We start from the raw sequence: 20,583 nt of genomic DNA on the forward strand, positions 1-20,583 counted from the left end.
AGGTTAGTTTGTCGCTTTAATTAATTAGATAGTCTTAATTATAATTTTTACTGTTTCGCTGTATACGCCGCACCCCGACTTTTTGATATTTTCTCTTCCAAAAATACTGCGGCCATTACGCCGGCAAATATGGTAGACAGGTTTGACTGTACCTACAAAAAATACATAGTCAGGATAATGGCACTGTTCATGTTAACACATAAACATTCTGTTAAGCAAATGTAATAATAAGAATAGAATAATACTTGCATTTTAAAGAGGTTTTTATCCCTTGAGAATACAATACATTGAATGGCGACAAATACATGAACTTTAGTCAAGCTTCCCTGATACAGGATTCAAGAATTCCCAGAATTGTTGTCATCAAGGAATGTGTCAACACATAAAGTGAATGTACAGGTCTATCAACTAGATACATTAAAGTGCAAGCATGGGACTGGTAAATGGACTCACCTCCTGATTGGCCTAGGTCTTGGAAGAAACCTTGGACAGTCATAGATCTCTGGATCCATGCCGCTAGGACCATGAAAGTACTCCTCGGACTGGTGAGAATCATGGGAAAGTCCATGGGTCTCCGACTCGGGCGACTCATCGATGGTGGGCAGCTTGCCCCTGACCGGTAGCTCATGAACAAGTTTGACAGGGCTGCGGTTCAGGTCACTGGGAGAAAGAACCAGATCTCCCTGGACTTTTTTGTACTCCATACCTGTGTATCATAAAAAGGTGTAAATCAAGAATAAGTCTGACATTGTGCATCTGTTTCCGACTCAAGTTTCTTGCAGTGTTCTTTCTCCTGAATTGAAGAGATCAGGGCCCTGCTTCATTTAACTTATCAATAACAAGTTGCAATAAACGTTATAAGCTACTGAAATCGTTGCGATAACCGTTATAAGCTACTGAAATCGTTGCGATAACCGTTATAAGCTACTGAAATCGTTGCGATAACCGTTATAAGCTACTGAAATCGTTGCGATAACCGTTATAAGCTACTGAAATCGTTGCAATAACCATTATAAGCTATTGAAATTGTTGCATTTATTTGGCTGAGAGCAAATTTGTCATCAAAATGTGACACTTGTTATTGATAACAAGTTTAATGAAACAGGACCCAGGACTTGATTGGCAGTTGAAACATTGATATTAATGAATACGGACAAAGAGAGTTGTAAAGTAATATATTTGAATTATAAATAAATCCTTGATCGAACTGTACAGGAGATATATGTATTAAACATTACGCCAGCATGTAAAACACAAGATTCTACAAGCCCTATCAAAGTTTTTTACAATGTCTTTTTTTCAAACTTCTCAAGAAATGTACATATCAGTAAAAATGTAAAAATGTAAAGATGTATCATTACATTCATAAGAGAGAATATAAAATAGAATATATCATAGTTAGAAAGGTCATTAAGTTTTGTTCATAATTTAGATTAACAATGCCAAGTTCTTGGATGATAACTTTCTGAGAGAAAGTTCGAAGACATACATAATCATCATGTAGGCAGACTATAATCATACAAATACACTTGTGAATGTAACAACTCTAATACATAAAGGCTCTGAATGATGATTAAATAGACATGACATGGATACTACCATACCTGGGCTAGAGTCGGAGCTATCTCCTCCCTGCTCGCTGCCAGTGTCCATGTGATGCTGATGATGATCCTTGCTATGTCTCAGAGTCTTGGCCAACTGCTTGAGGACATGTCTATTGCCGTCCCTCCTAAGGACGCCCCTCTCCCTGTCCCCTTCCATCTCCATATCACTCCCGTTGCTCACATCCTCAAAGTCACTTCCCAGCGGCACACCCTTGTCCTCGTAGCTCCCTTCCGAACCATCGCTCCCGCTGTCCGTCTGGTCGGGACTCGTAGCCATCGCCTCGTTCTCGGAGTCGATACTGTCGGAGTCGTCCTGGTCGGAGGCGCAGAGCGACGACGGATGCCGCGAGGATTTGCGGTGGGCGTGGCAAATGGCCATCTCGCCCTCTGACCGCCACGAATCGGCATGGCTGGCCTTGGAGCTGTGGGAATGTACTGACCGGTGGTCATCCAGGTCGTGATGACACATCACGTCCGAGGAATGGTCCTCTAAGTGGGAGGGGTCAAGACCAACAACATCCAGATGCTCCTCCTGCAACAAAGCCATAGTTCAGTTTAAAGTTTTAAAGCCCCACTGCACTATTTAAAGCTACTTGCGCCCTCTATATAGCAAACAATGCCTAATCTGTGACTATTGGTCCCCCATGGTCCCCCTTTTCTTATGTTAATTGAGAGCTGATTTCTTATCTGTTTTTCATAAGAATGAAAGGTGGAGTACTAAAATTTTGTAAATTGTCATGTGTAATTTTTCTTACAATTGTTTGTCACACGCTCAATAACATAAACAAAGACAGACAAATTTTTACCAACAAAAAATTGAAAAATAAAAACTCTGCAAGGGTATGAATAATATTGTTTTTAACTGTACCTCGTCAGCATGTTGATCGCAATGTAGACATCTATGACAAGGGCTTTCCTCTTCGTCTGGTCGGATGCCTTGGAATTCCAATGTTCTGCTGTTATTTCTGTTACCACCCATCGACAGAGGTACTGCAAAGATTTAAAAGGACATTAAAAATCTTGATTTATATATAATTTATGGGAATCGCTTCTTATAAAGCACTCATATATGCCACGGTAACCAAAGGGAACCATTTCTACCTGGATAGAGAGCGGCAAATGTGGAGTAATGTCTAGCCAGCGGATTTTAAAGCTGGGATGGGATTCACACCCTCAATCCCAAATAAGTCAACCGAATGAACCAAAATACCATGACACCTCCACAAAATGTGATTGTGGTTCTTTGGTGTTTATTTATTTCAACTACTATCAGTCATTAAAACTTTTCATCTGGTCATAGACTTAAATTTCAAGAAAGCCAATTCAAAATAATTCTGAACTGTTTATCATTCAGTAGAAGCGTATCCTGTTTAGTAAGGTTTTTGAGTAGGTCAAGGCATACGTCCTTTCAACATAATACATTTCTCACATTTTAAAAGTATTTATACTTGACAAAACTAAATCAACATCATATATCAAGGGTTTTGGAACTGTATTTCTTACATCTGCCTTTTTCTAGACTGCTCTTGAGTAGCGGGAAATCCTGGGTAGTTGGCGAGACTTGGACCGAGGGCAGTAGTCTCCTAGGATGGGATGTGGTCGCGGCCATGGCTCTCGTGGATAGAGCATTGTCCCAAACACACTTGGTGATTACTTGAGACAAGTAGAGGGTCTGTGTAGCAAGAGAAAAGAACCGTTTAGAGACAGAGAAGTTTTGGAGCAGCCGCAGAGTAACCCATCACCCAAGTATCGTTGACCCTTACCCCAACCCTAAACCTAAAACTAACTCCAGAGTTAACCCTGATCCTGACCAAGACCCGAGGCTTAAATGTGAACTTAACCCTAACCTAACACCAAACCTAACCCTCATACTGAGCCAAATGCATAAAAAGCTGGGTTGTGATTTAAAAAATTAAAAAAATTAAAAAATAGTGATTATAAATAGTTTTCTGACACTGATCTTGACCATGACCCTAACCCTTATCCATTCTACTGTTTGAATATTCTGCAGTCAAGCCCACAATTTTTTAATTTTTTTAATCATAATTACAATGGCATCTCGAGTAACCAGGGTTGGCATATTTCCCGTTTCGGAGGCTTATTTCCCAGACGCCGGGAAATAATCGGTATTTACCGGTATTTACTACTTTTTACCGGTATTTACCGGTATTTACCGGTGGTGAGTATGGTTGCTCTGGTGTGTACTATTTGTGTATGTGTGTTGTACATGTATGTGTGTTTGGGTGTGTACATGTATGCAGTGTGGATTTTATAAATCTGTTTGTGTGTTTCTACTACGAGTGTTGTGCGCTAATTATTTCAGAACAATATTTTCGGTTGTTGAGGCTAAAAACAAGTAAAATTATTAATAAATAGAGAATTAAAATCTTATTTCCTGTTTTTTACATATTTACCGAACGGTATTTACCGGTATTTACCGCGGGTAATTACCGCCACCAGTATTTACCGCCCAACCCTGATCACGACATGATTTAACTGGTTAGTAAATTCCTTTCATTTATACATTTTTTTACACAATCAAAGGAATCAACAATTATTATAATCATTATCTTCAAATAAATCTTAAAACAAATTTTTTAATAAAGTAAATTTCAATTTGTCTAAACAAGTAAAGGAAATCCCACATGTTATTTTTACTCACCTGTTCTGTGTGTTCAGACGGATGGAGTTTGGAGACCAGCTGCATGAGATGAAGAAGGGGACGGGATTCTAGATGCTTGATGAGATGGGGGAAGAGGTCATGGACGTAGCGACCGGAATGCTTGAGCTGTGCCGCCGCCCACACAGTGTCCAGGTGCTTCAGGGTGAGGGCGCCGTCACTCGCTAGGAAGTTGAGGATCACCTGGCATTGCTTGATGATCTGAAATCAAATTCGGAAAATGATTTTGATTTTGATTTTGATTTTGTTTTGTTTTTGGAGTGATATGTTATTGTGTTATTGGCCCAAATGTGTGGGCAATGTGTCCAGCACTGCATAACTGCAAGGATAAAGTGCTATAGGGTAAAATAATACCTTAGGGTCAAATACCTTTGGATTGGCAACATAGAGAAAAACTCATTAGATTTGTGTGTGATTCTGCAATTATGTTGTTATATTCTATGAAAATCTGTCTGCAAAAGTTTCATTAAAAAAAACAATGGTCACCAAAAATTCCAAGGAAAGAGAAGTTTCAATGATGCAATAATTTATAGAGGAAAATAGGATTCATTTGACCATTCAGAAAAAGTCAGTTTCATGATAAGCTAAAAATAATCTTAGCCTTTTTTCCCCTGACAAAACAGATAACGAGAATCGCCCTTCTGAAATTACCACCTCTTACCTCTACATGCATGTTGGGACCAAATATATGTTCCACAATTTCTCTCTCGAGCAGCCATTTTGTCAGTTCTGAGCCCATGCTGTAAAAGAAAATAAGAGATACAATTGGTTTAAAAGTGTTTAATTGATACAAGTTATACAAGTATTAATCCTGTAAGAATTTAAATTTAGCAGAGAGAATGGCATGATGTCAGGCATTAAAGTGAAAAGAAAAAACAGTTTTTCATTGTTTGTTTTATTTGATCTCAAGTAAATGGAGGTACTGAGCTCACAAGAAAGGGAAATGTGTACTTACTTTTCAACATCTGTGACTGATTCATTGTGATACACCTCATTGAACATGTGGATTTGATTCTGCAAATAACAAGAGAGAGAAATATAGAGACACACAGTGAGAGAAAGAATAGAAATATAAGTAATAAAAAGGGGATAGTGTGCAAAAAGAACAAACAGAAACAAATAATTCACATGCAAACAACAAAGACATTTCATGTGAACTTGATTAGTCGTATTTTTAGAAGTTGATTAGAAGTATTTTTGCCGATTATCATATATTTCTTGTCTTTCTTGAAGGGCAATCCAACATTTCTAAGAAAGCAGAAAAATATAAACAGGAAATAAAGTAGTGCCCCTTTCTTTCCTGTTGTGTATTTGTGGCATGCTACATTCAGTTTTTCTGGGAGGCACATGGCCCATGCCCCCCCCCCCCCCTGGATCCAGCACCTAAGTCTCAAGAGTCACATTTTCAGATTGCACGCAAAGATTACATTTATTGATTGAATGTTGAATATTAAGAAGAAGCATCATATTAAAACATGAAGTTTAATAACTGATGCATTCAAGAAAAATCAAATAACTTACAGTGATTTGACCTAAGCCAGTTAGCCTCATGGTGAGAGTAGCTGATGTGAAAAACTTGAAAGCCAGCTCCAGACTGTCCTGATCGAAACATAGAGGGCTCTCCACTGGCTCCTTGATGGCGCTCCACATCATATCCGCCATGTGTCTGGCTCCATTCCCTCGTAGCTCCTTGTCGGGCAACTTACACAAATACCTATAGGTGGGATCCACATACAAGAATGTCCTTTGTAAATACATATTTCAAAAGTATGGGCAATTCCTGTCCAGACAGGATGATCATATACCCATCGGCTCAGCTGTCCACAAATGAATGTGTTACTATCAAAACAAATGGGGACAAAACCCCTTACTTTACTGTGAAAATATACTCCTTTACAACAGACTTCAGGTGGGTTGAGAATTCGTCTATCAGGATTAGTGTCATGTCTCACATAAAATTGTCAGATAAGATAATAACCATCAACTTAATGTAAACCATTAATTATGAAATACAATAAATTAGATATTTATTCAATTAAATCCTTTAACTTATTGAATTGTTTTAATTTATTGGTGTTTATCTAATCATGTGTTCATGTCCATTACCTGTCTATACTTCAATCACAAGGTTAGACTGTAATGTACAAGGCTGGAGGAAGTCATGTACATTAACACTAGACATTCTTTGGTCTCTCCCACGCAATGACTCCAAGATGACATTTAAGAAGATAAACCAGCGGAAACAAGTGATTTGCTTTCCCCACTTCAATCATCCATGTGCACTGAATAAGCAGAAGTTAAACAAGGTGAGCCCTGGATGGCACTATATTTAACCTTGTCTCATATTTCCTCCCTTTACTTTTATTATTTTTTTTTTTTTTAATCTATTTATATATTTATTTATTTATTATTATTTTATTTTATTTTTATTTTTTTATTTTTTTAAAATTTTATTTATTTATTTATTTATTTTTTTTTTTTTTTTTTTTTTTTGGGGGGGGGGGCATCTAGGAATGGGGAGGGGCAATTATGATGATCCATACCCAGTGTTTAAAAAAAATGTTGACGAGATTCCTTTTAGGATTTGCGTTTGGACAAGTGAGACTCCTTTAAGCTATTTCACAGCTTTATGTAAATCACTCACTGCTTCAGTGTATTTTTTATGCCGGCTACAAGTGGAATCAACTTGTACATCTTAATTTTTGCCTCGAACGCTACGCTGTACTACACGTCCGATCGTACAGTTTATTTACAAACAATGGAAAATGGAAATCGTTGTGCATGGTGGGATCAAGATGTTGACTCCGTACCTCGGTCTGATGAAGACGGGCACAAATTAGCCTGCTAGTTGGGAAATAGTGGGATATTTTGAAAACAAGACCAAGATTTCTCGGGATATTATCTCGACCAAATATCCTACTAATTGGAACTGCGGGCTGATGATGACGCAAATTAGCTGGATAGTAAAAATAGCGGGTTATTTGGCAATCTCGAGCTGATGAAGACAGGCCTAGTGATACATTATAAGTGAATCAACTCTCCTCATCAACTACATCTGGTCGTGATCTAAAAGCATTCATCACAAAATTTAGGAATTGAAGAAGAAAAAAATTAAACCAACAATGACCTCTACCCTCTCTCATTTTTGACAAAAAATAAGTCCTACATCTGTACTATGACGTTTTTTCAAGCTAACACATTCCAGGTAGCTTCATCTAAGGGCTTAAGTGATAGAAAAGGAGGGGTTTTCCTGATCAATTTGCTTGGAGGTCAAATAAGTTTCACCTTTGACTTACCTTATTATATGCGTCCTTAGGGGAACCACAAACTGCATGACGGCATGTAAATGAAGCCACATCCTCAGCTGTTTATAAAATGACAAAAACATGAAAAAGATACACTTTAGAATACTCATTGAAAACATCAATAATTGTATACTTATCAGAGATACATGACATGTTTTGTTGTTTTCATATAAATGAAATGTGCGATCTGGATTTGTTTCTTTTGTATGAATGCCGGTAATACTTACATACGTGGAACTACACTATGTAACTTGAATAAATTTAAATTGCTCAGCATGGGAAAATAAAGATGAATCTTTAATAAGAACCATATGAATATCATCTTCATGAGATGTATCAAACTCAATAGAAAATGTAAATATATATTATGAGAGATGACTAGCTTATATTCGGAGGAATGAAAGAGGAAAGTCATGTGATCTAATATTCTTTTCTAACAAAGGAAATAATGTTTGAACAGGAAGTTTAGCAGTCGAACCAAAGAATGAATTCCTGTTTATGTTTAAGAATTGGCTACATGATTGAACATGAATAACTGACAACAGGATATTACTTATCTTTTTCAATCTACTGAAAAAGGCACTTGAAAATGTTGCATCATACATGTATGCTGTGATAGCAGGGATGAAGTTTTCACTTCTCAGATTTAATATTTTCATACAATGCATAGCTTTATGCTAATCTGATTTGAAAAAAATATGAATATGCTGTTCCAAAATCTAAAGAACATTGAAACGACTAAAACAGCATGCATAATAATCTATCAAAAAATTGATGAAATTATCTGAGCCTAAATCATTGTAACATCGCCACTAAAGAATTAGAATATGCTCTTTTGTTGTTCAATAATTCACATGTTTTGCAAATGAACATGTGAGGCAAAAAATGTTGAAGTGCATTTAAAATAATCAACCAGAAAAGGGCTAACAAAATAGTTGTTCATTGTTTCATTTCAAGTGCAATCAAGGAGTGCTCATGAATATCCTGTTTCAAGAAAAGCATTTCCAGTTCAGCATTGTTTTTGGATAGAAGCACTTTCTTACCTGGAAATCTTCCTAATACATACTACAAGTGACCGACAAAAATATACAAACATGCTACATGTATGTAAACATTTCTAAACATTAGGTTCAACAGCACATTGTTGCAAGTTCGTATCGAACGAAGCCTCATCGAATACTCACAGGAAAGACATACTTAATTATAATGTGAACATACTGGAGTTAAAAAAATGTGGAGGACCTATATTTAGGTATTAACACAATGTAAAAGTATCAAAGATTAGAACACTATTAAATTTATATTACACATGTATTCCCAAATTCTTTTTGTAACTTGTCTAGATGTAAAAGTGCCTCATATGAAATGAAAACCAATTCCTAAAATAGAATAATGACCAATGTGCAGCAGCTTTCACAACACTTAGACAATCCTACCCATCATATCTTCGTTATATTTTGAGAATTGAAAGTAAGACAGAGAGAGAGAGAGAGAGAATGAGAGAGACCTACAGTATAACATCTTATTTATGATCAACAAATAGCTGGTTGAAAGTCTATAGTGTAGCTGTACAGGTCTATGTAGTAGTGCAAGGAATGAAACCGAAATGAAAATAAAAGATCTGCTATTACCGAATGCACAACCAAAATATCCTACCCTAAACCCATCGTTCTTAAATTAGAACAGAAAATAAAGACTAAAAGACTTGAAATTCTACTCACATGATTGGGGATACTTGATAATTCGTTAGTCTAAGTTTCATTGAATAAGTAAGAACTTACACTTTCAAAACTATATTAAAAATTCAAAAACTTAACCTCAGGTTAAGATTTTGATGATGATGCCACAAAATAGTCTAAGTCTGTTGACCTCAAATGACCTTTGACCTTGACTTTGTGATCTAAAATTCTACTCACATGATTGGGGATACTTGATAACCCTTGAGTCAAAGTTTCATTGACTAAGAACCTATACTTTCAAAATAATATATTAAAAATTAAAAAAATTAACCTTGGGTTAAACCTTGATGTTGACGCCTTACTGCCGTCGCCACCGAAAAAGCGGCACCTATGTCTCGCCTTTGCTATGCAGGCGAGACAAAAATCAACAAATACAGAGAAATAATACTCATAAGTCTATAAAGAAAAAAATTGGGCCTTTTTATTTTTATTGACGTAAGAGGTTACTCGACACATGCAATAACAACTTGTGCGAGGTTGACTGTAAGTGCTAAGTTGAAAGTGGAAAAATAGCAGAATATCTTACGTTTGTGACGACGGTGAACATTGAAATAGCAGAAGAGAAGGGCAATGTCTCAGGAGTAGACTGCTGGAAGCATTGCCTCATCACAACCAATCCATTGCTATCACAGAAGAAACATACATTCCGTAGCAGGTGAAGACTAACATCTAAATCCTGAGAAGGCAAAGAACCCAAAATGATATGGTTTGTGTTAATAAATCTGAGAAACATAAACATTCAAATCTTGAAAAATAAAAAGTCCAATCAAGGGTAAAAATAAAAGCAGTTGTTGGTGGTCTTCATATTATTGGTACTCTTTATAATGAAGTTCCCTTCTGATTTACGTTTCAAATCAGAATTTAAAAATAGCAATAATAGCAATAGTTGAAAAACAATTAAATAAATCCATCAATGGTGCTAGACTCAAGCAGGATATTATTTACAGAATTGTGATTTTTTTTTCTTTCTACAACATTTCTTTGCTTCATATATCGGATTAAATTTTATGATTCATATAAAATTGAATACTTGTAATCTACATATCATTCCTATGCAATAATGTTCCTGGATATGAAGAGTACTATTATAACAGAGATCTTTAATATATGTACTCATTCGTTCATTCATTTATATACAACCATAGTTTGGGTTTAATTATCCATCTACAACATTCTCCCTGATTTTTCATGTCTACAATGGTTCAGTTTTAGGAATGTAAACAAAAATAACTGATATAATTATCATGTTACATACATTTGTGTCACAGTAGTTTCCTAGTGCTTCTGATTCTTGTGGTGACAGTTCCTGTTACGTGGAAAGAGAAGAAAACGTTTTGTACACATGTTTTGTTTGAAAAATATGTAATTCAGCCATCATCTTCTGGCACACACCCAAAACATATGAATATATGTACATGTACCGGTAAGTACCGGAAACTCATTACGATTCATGTATATTTAATTTATACATGAACAAGTAGCGTAAGTAGTGAGGTTCTGGCAAGTTTGCCTCAGATGCTGCAAACATAGTCCATCCTAATGGTAGGTTTACATTATGTTCCTGGCAGCCACGGCAATCATGTTTCAGGCCACATTTGTTAAAGATTAAACTACATTTTAATTACTTTGAAAACGAAGGAAAAAACATATTTCTATCCAATGTACTGTACTGCATTTAAAAAGGAATTCATACATTGTCTTATGGGGCGTTGTAAGAAAGTTGCAATCAATTGCAAATCCCCAGAATCAAGCGTAAGTTTTGCGATTAATTGCAAATTTGCAAAATCGCAACTTTCTTGCAACGCCCCATTACATGTAGTGTGTTTTGAATGTTAAACTTGCACACATCTAATTGGTTAGTTGGGTACTTGCAAGTCTATGGTAGGTGTTTTCCTAAATATGTAAAAGCATTGTAGCAAATACTCTACTCACGTCCGTGACACCATGGTAGTACTGTTTATGTGCTGAATACAATGGGAAGGTCATGTGAAAAACTTTGGCAACGAGATGCAACAACCTCTGTTTCTCCTCCAGTGTCCAATCCTCATCCTCCGCCCGACGACTACTATCCTCCGGTGGTGTTCTACACCTCTTCATCTTCCTAGCATCCTCCTTAGCAACATCCTCTCCATCCTCGGTGGTAGTCATACCCTCCTCCATTCCATCTCCCTTTCCATCTTTCGTTTCCTCCTCCTCCTCCCGCTTTTCACTCTCAGTTCTTCCTTCTTCAGTCATTCCTCCATCATTACTCTTCTCTTTGTCTTTCTCAGTTTCATCACACTTTTCTTGTCTTGTGTCCTCTGCTTTGGGCAGTTCAACATCATCCTCTTTACGGTCTGAGGTTCCTTGGCCAGACTCGCTGGCTTTCTTTTCTGCGTCCTTCGATTTGACCTCTCTTTCTTTCTTCCGCTCTTCTTCTTCATCGTTCTCTCGTGATTGGTGCCACGAGGAGATGATATTAATTGCAAGTCGGAGGACAAGCTGAACCAAACTGTTCAGCTGCTCAAAGTTCTTGTATTCCTTGAATACACAATTGCATTGTCTGGGAACAGAAATAAGGGATTGGTTAATTGATAGAGAACAACAAATTACCTTCAATTAAATAATTTTGTACCACTTTACACACAAAAAAAGTTTTCTTTAATTTATTAGAACTTAGATTTTTAAATTTTTGCAAATACAAATCTTAACCTGTACGCAAGACTTATAAAGACCATGTCCAACAAAGGCCAAAACCTGAAATCCTGAATGGATAACACCGTTTTGACATGACAATGTAAAAATGTACAGGACAGAAAAACAAGATCCCTGATTTCTTGTTTTGTCAGACTTCTCATGATACCCCTTTTCCTCTAATTGTGGCTTTTGTTACTTTTTTTTTTTTTTGGGGGGGGGGGGGGGGGGTTGCCAGCAGGGCTAAATAGACAATTCAATGGCATCTAGTGCTCATTTACAGTGAATTACACAAATTTCACATAAGCTTTTTGTTACGTTCAGGGAAATTTTTCGGTTGTCCAAAAGGATTTCACATGTAAAGTGGTCAGTGTTTAACTGGATGATGGCAAATATCTTATCAACTTATCAAGACCTGCTCTTTCAGTCAGTATGTCTGTCTGTCTGAATCTGTCTCCCCTCCCCCTTCTCTCTATTTTTCTCTCTCTGTCTCACTGTCTGTCTTCTCTCTCTCTCTCTCTCTCTCTCTCTCTGTCCATCTGTCTCTCTCTATCTCTCTCTCTCTCTCCTTCTTTGCTTCATATACATGCACATACACATATTATCCCAGTCAAACTTGTAGCACAGTGAGCGGCTGGATGTTTTGGATTATTCATCATCATGATGCACACACATGTAATGGAATCAAACAGTTTAGCAGTAGGTGACACAATTACACACTTCCTCACAGTCTCTTCCCCGATCTTTTGATCATATTTGGCTAACACAATTAGCACCCCGTCGGAACAATCCCAGGCCTCGAGACCCCAAAAAGACAGCAAGTTCAAGGCCAATAGGATGTATTCATTTTCACCATCCATTTGAGTTGCCGACTCAAAATAATACTGTATTGTTTACAATATGTATCCACAAATATTCCACTAAACCACTACAGAACCTTCAACCTACATGTACATGTATAGAGTTTCTATAAAACCACACTGTATACTTTTGCAACACCAAACCCTTTGTGCCTTGTTAACAAAGGATGTTTAAGAAAAATAGGAATTGATTTGATAATGGACAAGATTTCTTTAAGTGATTTCTTCAGTCTATAATATTTTATTGATATTTTATGTACCAGAGCTCTTTTTCAATTTTCCTGACTATTTTTGTGTTTTCCAGAGCTGAATTGCTCAACACTGCCTTGCATTTTCTCTTTTTTCTTCCCACTCTGCCTTCAAATCAGTGAAAACATACTTGTTTGTTCATGGTCAATATTTAACCACTGTTATTTTTATGTATTTGGTTGTCTATTTCCACCTGAGCTCTTTTGAAGGTTTCTAAGCTATTTTTGAGGTTTCTAAAACTATTAATTCATTGACCAATGCTAATTGCTATGTATTTTTCATATTTTTTTAACATATCATGCTGCAGGTAAAAAATTGTTCAAATTTATGGAAGAAAGTTAAACATTGCACTACCAACCGACCAGACAGGAAATCAAAGTTACTGGCAGGAAGTCAATTCTCTAACGAAATAAATGCCCTTCCAGGCATCGACGGATATGTTGTTTTGCAGGAAAGCCCCCTCTAATACATCATGTCTGCACTGTGCTAATGATGATGCAAGCTATTAAGCCCCTGACACTCTTTACTAATCCTGTATTATAAGCATCTTCTTCTTGTTTATAAGGCTTTATATAGCTTTCCATGAATTTTGACTATAAGAGGCATGACGATATTTCAGTAATGCTATGACGGTCTTGTGTCTGAAGTTAGGAATTCCTTTTGAACATGCACTGTGCAAAGTCCACATTATTAACAATACTTTGTAGCAAAATATATCAATATTGCAGAACTCTTTCCCTTAGGATAATTCAAATCTAGCTTTAGTGGTATAATGATCAATCCTATACGGTAACCCTTTGCAACCCTTCTCTACCCCTTTCACCCACCCCTCATTTAAAAAAAAATAAAAGTATTTAAAAAAAAAATATATCAACCTTATCAGATTATGTGCGTGTACATCACATGGGCAGATCTCTAACAATTTTCTTAAAACAGTATAAGTGATTCTGAACTACTTGAACAGTATGATAAATCTTCAATTTACGATAAACAACCATGACACACAAATGTCATTTCAGATTTGACCACATGGATTAATGAATTTAAGGAAATAATTAGATAGTTACCTCTGAAGAAATGCTTGTGTATAGTTGTAGACAATCCATACATGCTCTTTTTGCAATTCAATCTTTTCATGGCTACCTGCAAATAAAAAACAAGATAATAATAATAATATTACTAATAATGATAATAGTAGAAGTAGTAAATAATATGAATAATCACAATAATAATAACAATGATGATGATTATCATAATAAAGCACAGGTATAGGCCTACTTGCCCTGCTACACTTGAAACTTTAAGTACATAAATTGATTCAACATACTGCATTCATCCTGGTCTATAAAAATTAATTATTAATTAATTTCATAAATCACTTTGCAAAATAGAAAAAAGTCTATAAACACTACCGCACACTCATGCTGAAGCATTTAAAACTATTATGTGTCAATTTAAAAGAAAATATTCACTTCAGCAATCAATTTCATATGGTTGAATCAAAATCAGAAAGAAATGGTATAGGAATGCATCAATGAATTTGGGACTTGCAAGCCTGCGAGGCGACAAGGTATTTAACAAATGTACAATCTCATACAGAGGTATTATAAAATTTCTCTATCTATGATGCTGAAGAAATGTTCCCCAGCACTGTTCTGTGTAGTCAAGCATACATGTACGGTACACACTTCATAATACATTATAAAGCACATACTTGCTCAATACAAAATTTTATGAATGGAATTGTGTACCCCTGTGCTTTCTAAGGTGACAAAAGGTTGTGTGTGTGTGCGTGAATAAATGGCTTTCTATTGCTGACTTGGCTTGCTATTAATACACACAAGGGATGATGAGATATTAAGCAAGCTGGATGCTAGTCTAGCTAGAGCTGTGTATGTCGGGGAAGAAATTGCCCCACACCTGGGCTTTCCAATTGAGTATTATGTCTGATAGCCTTGAAGGTGTAGTGTAATATATTACAAACTTGTGTACAAGGTGAAAGCATCCACATCTAGCAGACATCCAGACTGCCAGTTCTCACACATTTAATCAAATGGTCATGTCTAGTTAGGTGTTAAATGAACTGCATTTGTAGATGGATATACTCACAAAGGCTATGTTTACGCTCGAACATTAAATCCCATGGGAAGTATTCATAAATATAACTTATCAAGAAACATTTGTGTATTTTTATGGGAATTCCAGGTGAGAATACTGTACATGTATATCCACACTTTTGATCAATACTGTAGACCTACATGTAAACCAGACAAATGTAAATAGACCATGTAAACCATGTATGAATTGTAAACAATGTATACATTGATTGAAAAGTATTCTCCAGTGCAATAAGTGCACTTTATTTACATACTCATGACAGTACAAGTGTTACATGTAAAGATGTTAGTCACATGGTTCAAACACTTTACTGGATCTATGCTAAGGTTCACTAGCTTGATACCAGAAAACATACATTGTAGATTAATTGTTTCTCTCTGTTCATGTTTTAAGTGGGTACTGGTAGGATTGTGGTTGGATTAGCATACATATATGTGAATGCTGACTGGCTGGAATGCTCCCCAGGGAGTGGAGAACATATCAAAAACATGTGCCATTGTGCCTGCAAGCCTCTGGGACATTGGATTTATTATATACAGTGCGTTCCAGAAAAAACGAATTCGAAAATTATCAATGTTTTATCATAACTTAATCACAATAAAAAAATTAATAAATGACACATATTTGTCAAGCTTACATCCTCCTCTTTCATTTATGCAACTCATATGATGCATATTTCATGCATGAGGGATTAAAACAATTTGAAGAAAGGGTACCAAAAAGCCATTTGGCGATCGGTATCTGAATTTCAAAGAGAAAATCAAATTTCCAGAAAGTTTATTCTCTGCCCTTTCATACGACACCTCAATCAGGAAAAATTAGCCAGGAATAACAAAGTTCTGTTTGTTAAAAGTAATGCTTGCATTTCCATAATTTTATCAAACGAATTCATTTTCACAAGCTGCCTGTCGTAGCAACAAACAACAAACTCTGTTTCGTTTACGATCAGCCGTACATGAAGTTTATTGTCTTCTTTGTTGTTAAGGCAGACAGCCATAATAAAATTATGGAAATGCAAGCATTACTTTAAACAAACAGAACTTTGTTATTTTGGAACCAGCTGTGTCTGTTGACATTTTGTAGAACATGCTGCATGCTAGCTACACTGTAGATGGGGCGAGGGCTTAAATTGATACATTTTATTTGTATTTTACATTAATGATAAGCTTTGTAAAAGAAAATCCAAATTATCGTTATGATAATATATTTATTGAAAATTATATATTCATTAGACCAAATGGTGAACAAAACAATATTTAAAACTGTTACTACCATATTATGTAATGAAAGCACGATGGATTTTTGTTTATCGCACATGTTGTATCGTTTTCACTGAATTTGCACATAGAAACTTTCGCTACCGTACGTTCGTTTCATTCTTCTCTTCCGGCCAGGGCTTGCCACAGCGAGTGAATTTCACCGGCACAATGAAAGGGACAGCAGGGAAGACGGCGGTTTCATCTTTGTTTACATAAGGAAAATTCAGTCAGTATTTTCATCGGTATGACTACGATAGAAGCACTATGAAAGGGGTATCAGACAGTATCTCAGTAAAAATTCCCTGCCCAATTTTGAATACACTTTGAGTGTAAATGCACCCTTGTCACAATCTGGGGGCCAATAAAGGAGCATTCATGTCACGGTACCCATCCTCACGTGCGAATCCATTAACTACACTAAGCTATCAAATCAACGCTTTAAACCTACAGCGTTATTAAGACTCAACAAGTTCTTAGAACTGTTGATGATTCCAAAGATTGCATGCATGGGTCCTTGTCAGGATTAGCCTAGTGTGCAATATCAACGAATGTCAAAGGTCTTACTGGTGCCAATCAAGATCTATTGGCGAATTTGTGCTTTGAATGAAAAACATTCTCTGTCTCCAAGAGATGCACCATGGACCTTCCCGATTACGTCCCCACATCTCTGGCATGACCCTAATTGCTGAGAAGCCACACGACCAGTATAGAAGTGCAGTCTTTATTCGCAACAGGCTATATGTTGACAAGACATCAGTTCCTGACAAGGATGACATTGAAGTCATCTCCACCAACACCCCGAGAGAATTTCTTTTAACTCAGTACATACATGTATAAACCTCCTTCTGTCACTTTTGACATTCCCCCTGACCTCAGCAGTAGCCATATCAATGTGACCATAGGGTGACTTCAACAGCAATAGTGTCAACTGGGGCAATGCTGAAACTAACAAAGATGGTGAGCAAGTTAAGAGGGCAGACTTGAACATGCGCCTCTCATCCATGATGCTAAGCTCCCCCCTTCTTTCAATAGCTCAAGTTTGAGACGAGGATACGACCCAGACCTAAACTTTGCATCAGCTACCTTTGCAAGGCTTCAGACCTGCAAAATCATGCACTGGTCAATGCCTGAGCCTCACACACTTCATTGAAGATCGTTTCTAGAGTGGAAAAATCACAGGTGCTGCATTTGTTGACCTTTCTGCAGCATATCACAATCAACCACCAAATCCTCACCCAGAAAATGCATGAGATGATCTCAGATGTCAGACTGAGCTGACCGAGTTGATTTGCAACATGTTGTCAATTCGCAGATTCTTCATGAACCATGTGGCAGACAGAGTTGATGGCGGACACAGAAGAACTGGGGCTCGTTCCTAGAAACCAACGACAAGACAGTCATAACTTTATCCGCCAACTACGGAGATGTCTCTAATCTTCCTAAACCGTTTCACAAAGAGCTTACTAGATAGATATCTCGTGAGATCGATACTATCGGCGAGAAGAGGAGCCACGATTTAGCCTTAGTCGCAATACTGTACCTCCGGATTATTACAAAAGTAATATTAGGGAAAATGCAATTACCGGTAGTTAAATGAATTAGTAATAAAAAAGATTGAAAATGATACCAAGAAATAAGAGATTATACAATATACTTCCAAATTTGTGTAGATTATACAACAGAAGTACTTGTAAAATATAAGTGTGAGTATTTCATTACATGACAGGTGAATCAGTTTCTGTCTTGAGATGGGTACCCCCTGGATATTTTCATTTGATAGTTTATAAAAAAAAAATACACCCTTATATTCTTCTTAATAAAAATACAATGTTTTGAAAGCTTTGTCCATTGTTTTAGGCGTCAGTACAATATTCAAATGACAAAACTTTGACATTCCAAAGTCCAAACGTTAAAACTCATGTTTTAAAGTATTTATTTTACACATTTGAAGATAGAATATATCTCGAAAGCAATATGGGTCTGAAAACTAGAGAATACACTTCTAACTATGGGTTGCCTGTTGTGGCAGATTACCCATCTTATCGAGGATTTTACAATGTGGAAATAAACACATATACAGGTAATCAGTTTAGTTAAATAGGAAAAGCCTTAGATATAACCATGGCATATTTTAAAAAGATTTTTAAATATAAAAAAAAATAACTCCCTGTTTAAGTGAATGTGTAGTAAGATCATAGCCGGAGGATTTCTTGTCCTTTTTTGCCAGCCATAGTCTACCCAATAAATGACATGTGATGGTGCTGCCCATTGACTAAAAAGTTACGACAGAGATATGACGGTGTCAGAGGCGTCATAACTACTTAGTCAGGATGTTGCGTTGATCTTGGCAAAGAGGGCTTCGTGAAACACGTAGCGGACAAGTTGCTCACTAAAGCTGATTTAGTCAAAAAGTTAGACTCATGACGGTTTCTAGGAACGGGCCCCTGGCTTCCATAAAAAGAGTATCCTTGCACCTCTGTTGTACAATTCGACCAACCCATCTCCCAAAACAGCAATAGGAGCAATCAGTTTAGTACACCAAGGCACTCACACAGAGTTTGCTAAATTTAGCTGCTGAATTTAGCTAACTCCCTGCACGGGCGCCTTTTTACACAAATCGCTATAATTGTAATGTAAGTATCAAATTGGCAATGCGAAAATATTTATTTTCTTTCATTGCACCATGCAAATGTATTTGCATTTCAGGCATAACGAACATCGCAAACTCTTGTAAGAGGCCAGCGCTGTGCAATGTAAATCGCACATAGTTAGCTCATCATCATCATCAGGAACACATAGAAGGTATAAGCAAATCGCTATTGCCTGGGTATCAAAATTTCACATTTTTGTTAACTTCTTGAACGACTTCAAAGTCAAGTGTTTAGTCAATTTCCTTAGTCAATTTCCATGCGCAGTAACAGTTTAAAATATGGCTACAGAGTTCAATTTCGACAAAGAAAATCCGGAAAAAAGACCCTTCCTTAAAATGCAAATGCATCATAGTTCATACAGTCAATCTGGTAAATGGAACCAATGTATTATTAGCGTAGGCCAAATTTTCAAGAATAAATGCATCAGATTAAGAATCGACTATAAAATTGAGTATTGTGGCAAAGTTTGCAGAGCAGACCCTACAGTACATGTATGGTCGGCTCACGTCTCTAATAAAGAGAGGAGTGGATCCTATAGTATACAAATAAGAGGCTAACAGTAACAAACAAAAGAGACAGTCTAAGTTGACTGCACTCGGTCTCTGCAGTCCTAATTTATAATTTATTTTAGGTGGTGGTCATCAATGGCAATTGTCACAAAAGTGCCGATTTTTAGAGCATTTTGATGAGTTTGTACAGTGATGTTTACAAAATTTGAGAATCAATTGAGGATGTCTAAACATTTTTGCCTTTACAAAAAGGCATACTAATGCTCCTACGAGTATGACTGATCGATGAATGATGACTGTGGCATACGGAGCTGAGACTTAGCTTGAGATGAGAGTCTGCAAGTCGACCAGAGTCTGCAAACACCATTCAGAACTTACGTGGATTTTAATATCTGGGACTACAATTTTCCTCTCACACATGCATTATAACGTTAAACGTAATGCACTTACGGACCTCGTTTACAAACATCTTACAACTTTTTAACATTTTTCCTCAATAAAAACAAAGCATTCATTTTTTTCTACACAAAAATGTTAACTCGAAGGAGAAAGTTAAACCACTTACTCAAATCAAGTAGCTTGAGAATATCTCCACAATAACAATCCGCAGAGTTATCCCCCGCCATTTTGCAATATTTGTACTTTGTTGCTACTTTTTTGTTGAAATAATTTGATGTGAAATTTGATTTTTGATTCATGATGAGTATCTATCGATATTTAAAAAATAATATATGTTTATTTTATAACAGTAATCTCAAATTCTACTTTATATTCGTTACCAAACTTAATTGAATATTTCTTTCAAATTGGCACCAATCTAGCACATGCTGGTTGGTCTTTTTTGTGCACTTGTATTATTATCTTGCAATATTACGAGCATAGCATGCAAGCTCTGAAAACTCCTTTTGTTCACATATTCACATCAAAGAAAAATTA

At 36.5% G+C, this 20,583-nt stretch overlaps 1 protein-coding gene across 1 annotated transcript in view; it reads right to left on the reverse strand.

The window, feature by feature from the left end:
- LOC585618 (ubiquitin carboxyl-terminal hydrolase 34) overlaps positions 1-20,299 on the reverse strand; it is an 85,986-nt gene extending 65,687 nt beyond the window's left edge. The window contains exons 1-14 of the mRNA XM_030998700.1: positions 20,213-20,299; positions 14,178-14,253; positions 11,261-11,870; positions 10,584-10,634; positions 9,855-10,004; positions 7,581-7,648; positions 5,806-5,998; positions 5,240-5,298; positions 4,946-5,024; positions 4,267-4,485; positions 3,108-3,276; positions 2,473-2,594; positions 1,605-2,136; positions 454-706 (exon numbers count right to left, since the gene is read on the reverse strand). Coding sequence (XP_030854560.1) covers positions 454-706; positions 1,605-2,136; positions 2,473-2,594; positions 3,108-3,276; positions 4,267-4,485; positions 4,946-5,024; positions 5,240-5,298; positions 5,806-5,998; positions 7,581-7,648; positions 9,855-10,004; positions 10,584-10,634; positions 11,261-11,870; positions 14,178-14,253; positions 20,213-20,273 — 2,642 coding nt within the window. The 5' untranslated portion in view covers positions 20,274-20,299. The remainder of the gene's footprint in view (positions 1-453; positions 707-1,604; positions 2,137-2,472; positions 2,595-3,107; positions 3,277-4,266; positions 4,486-4,945; positions 5,025-5,239; positions 5,299-5,805; positions 5,999-7,580; positions 7,649-9,854; positions 10,005-10,583; positions 10,635-11,260; positions 11,871-14,177; positions 14,254-20,212) is intronic.
- Between the last annotated feature and the right edge of the window lie 284 nt (positions 20,300-20,583).

The sequence above is a fragment of the Strongylocentrotus purpuratus genome, unplaced genomic scaffold, assembly GCF_000002235.5.
Source record: "Strongylocentrotus purpuratus isolate Spur 01 unplaced genomic scaffold, Spur_5.0 spur5_scaffold_5, whole genome shotgun sequence".
Taxonomy (NCBI): domain Eukaryota; kingdom Metazoa; phylum Echinodermata; class Echinoidea; order Camarodonta; family Strongylocentrotidae; genus Strongylocentrotus; species Strongylocentrotus purpuratus.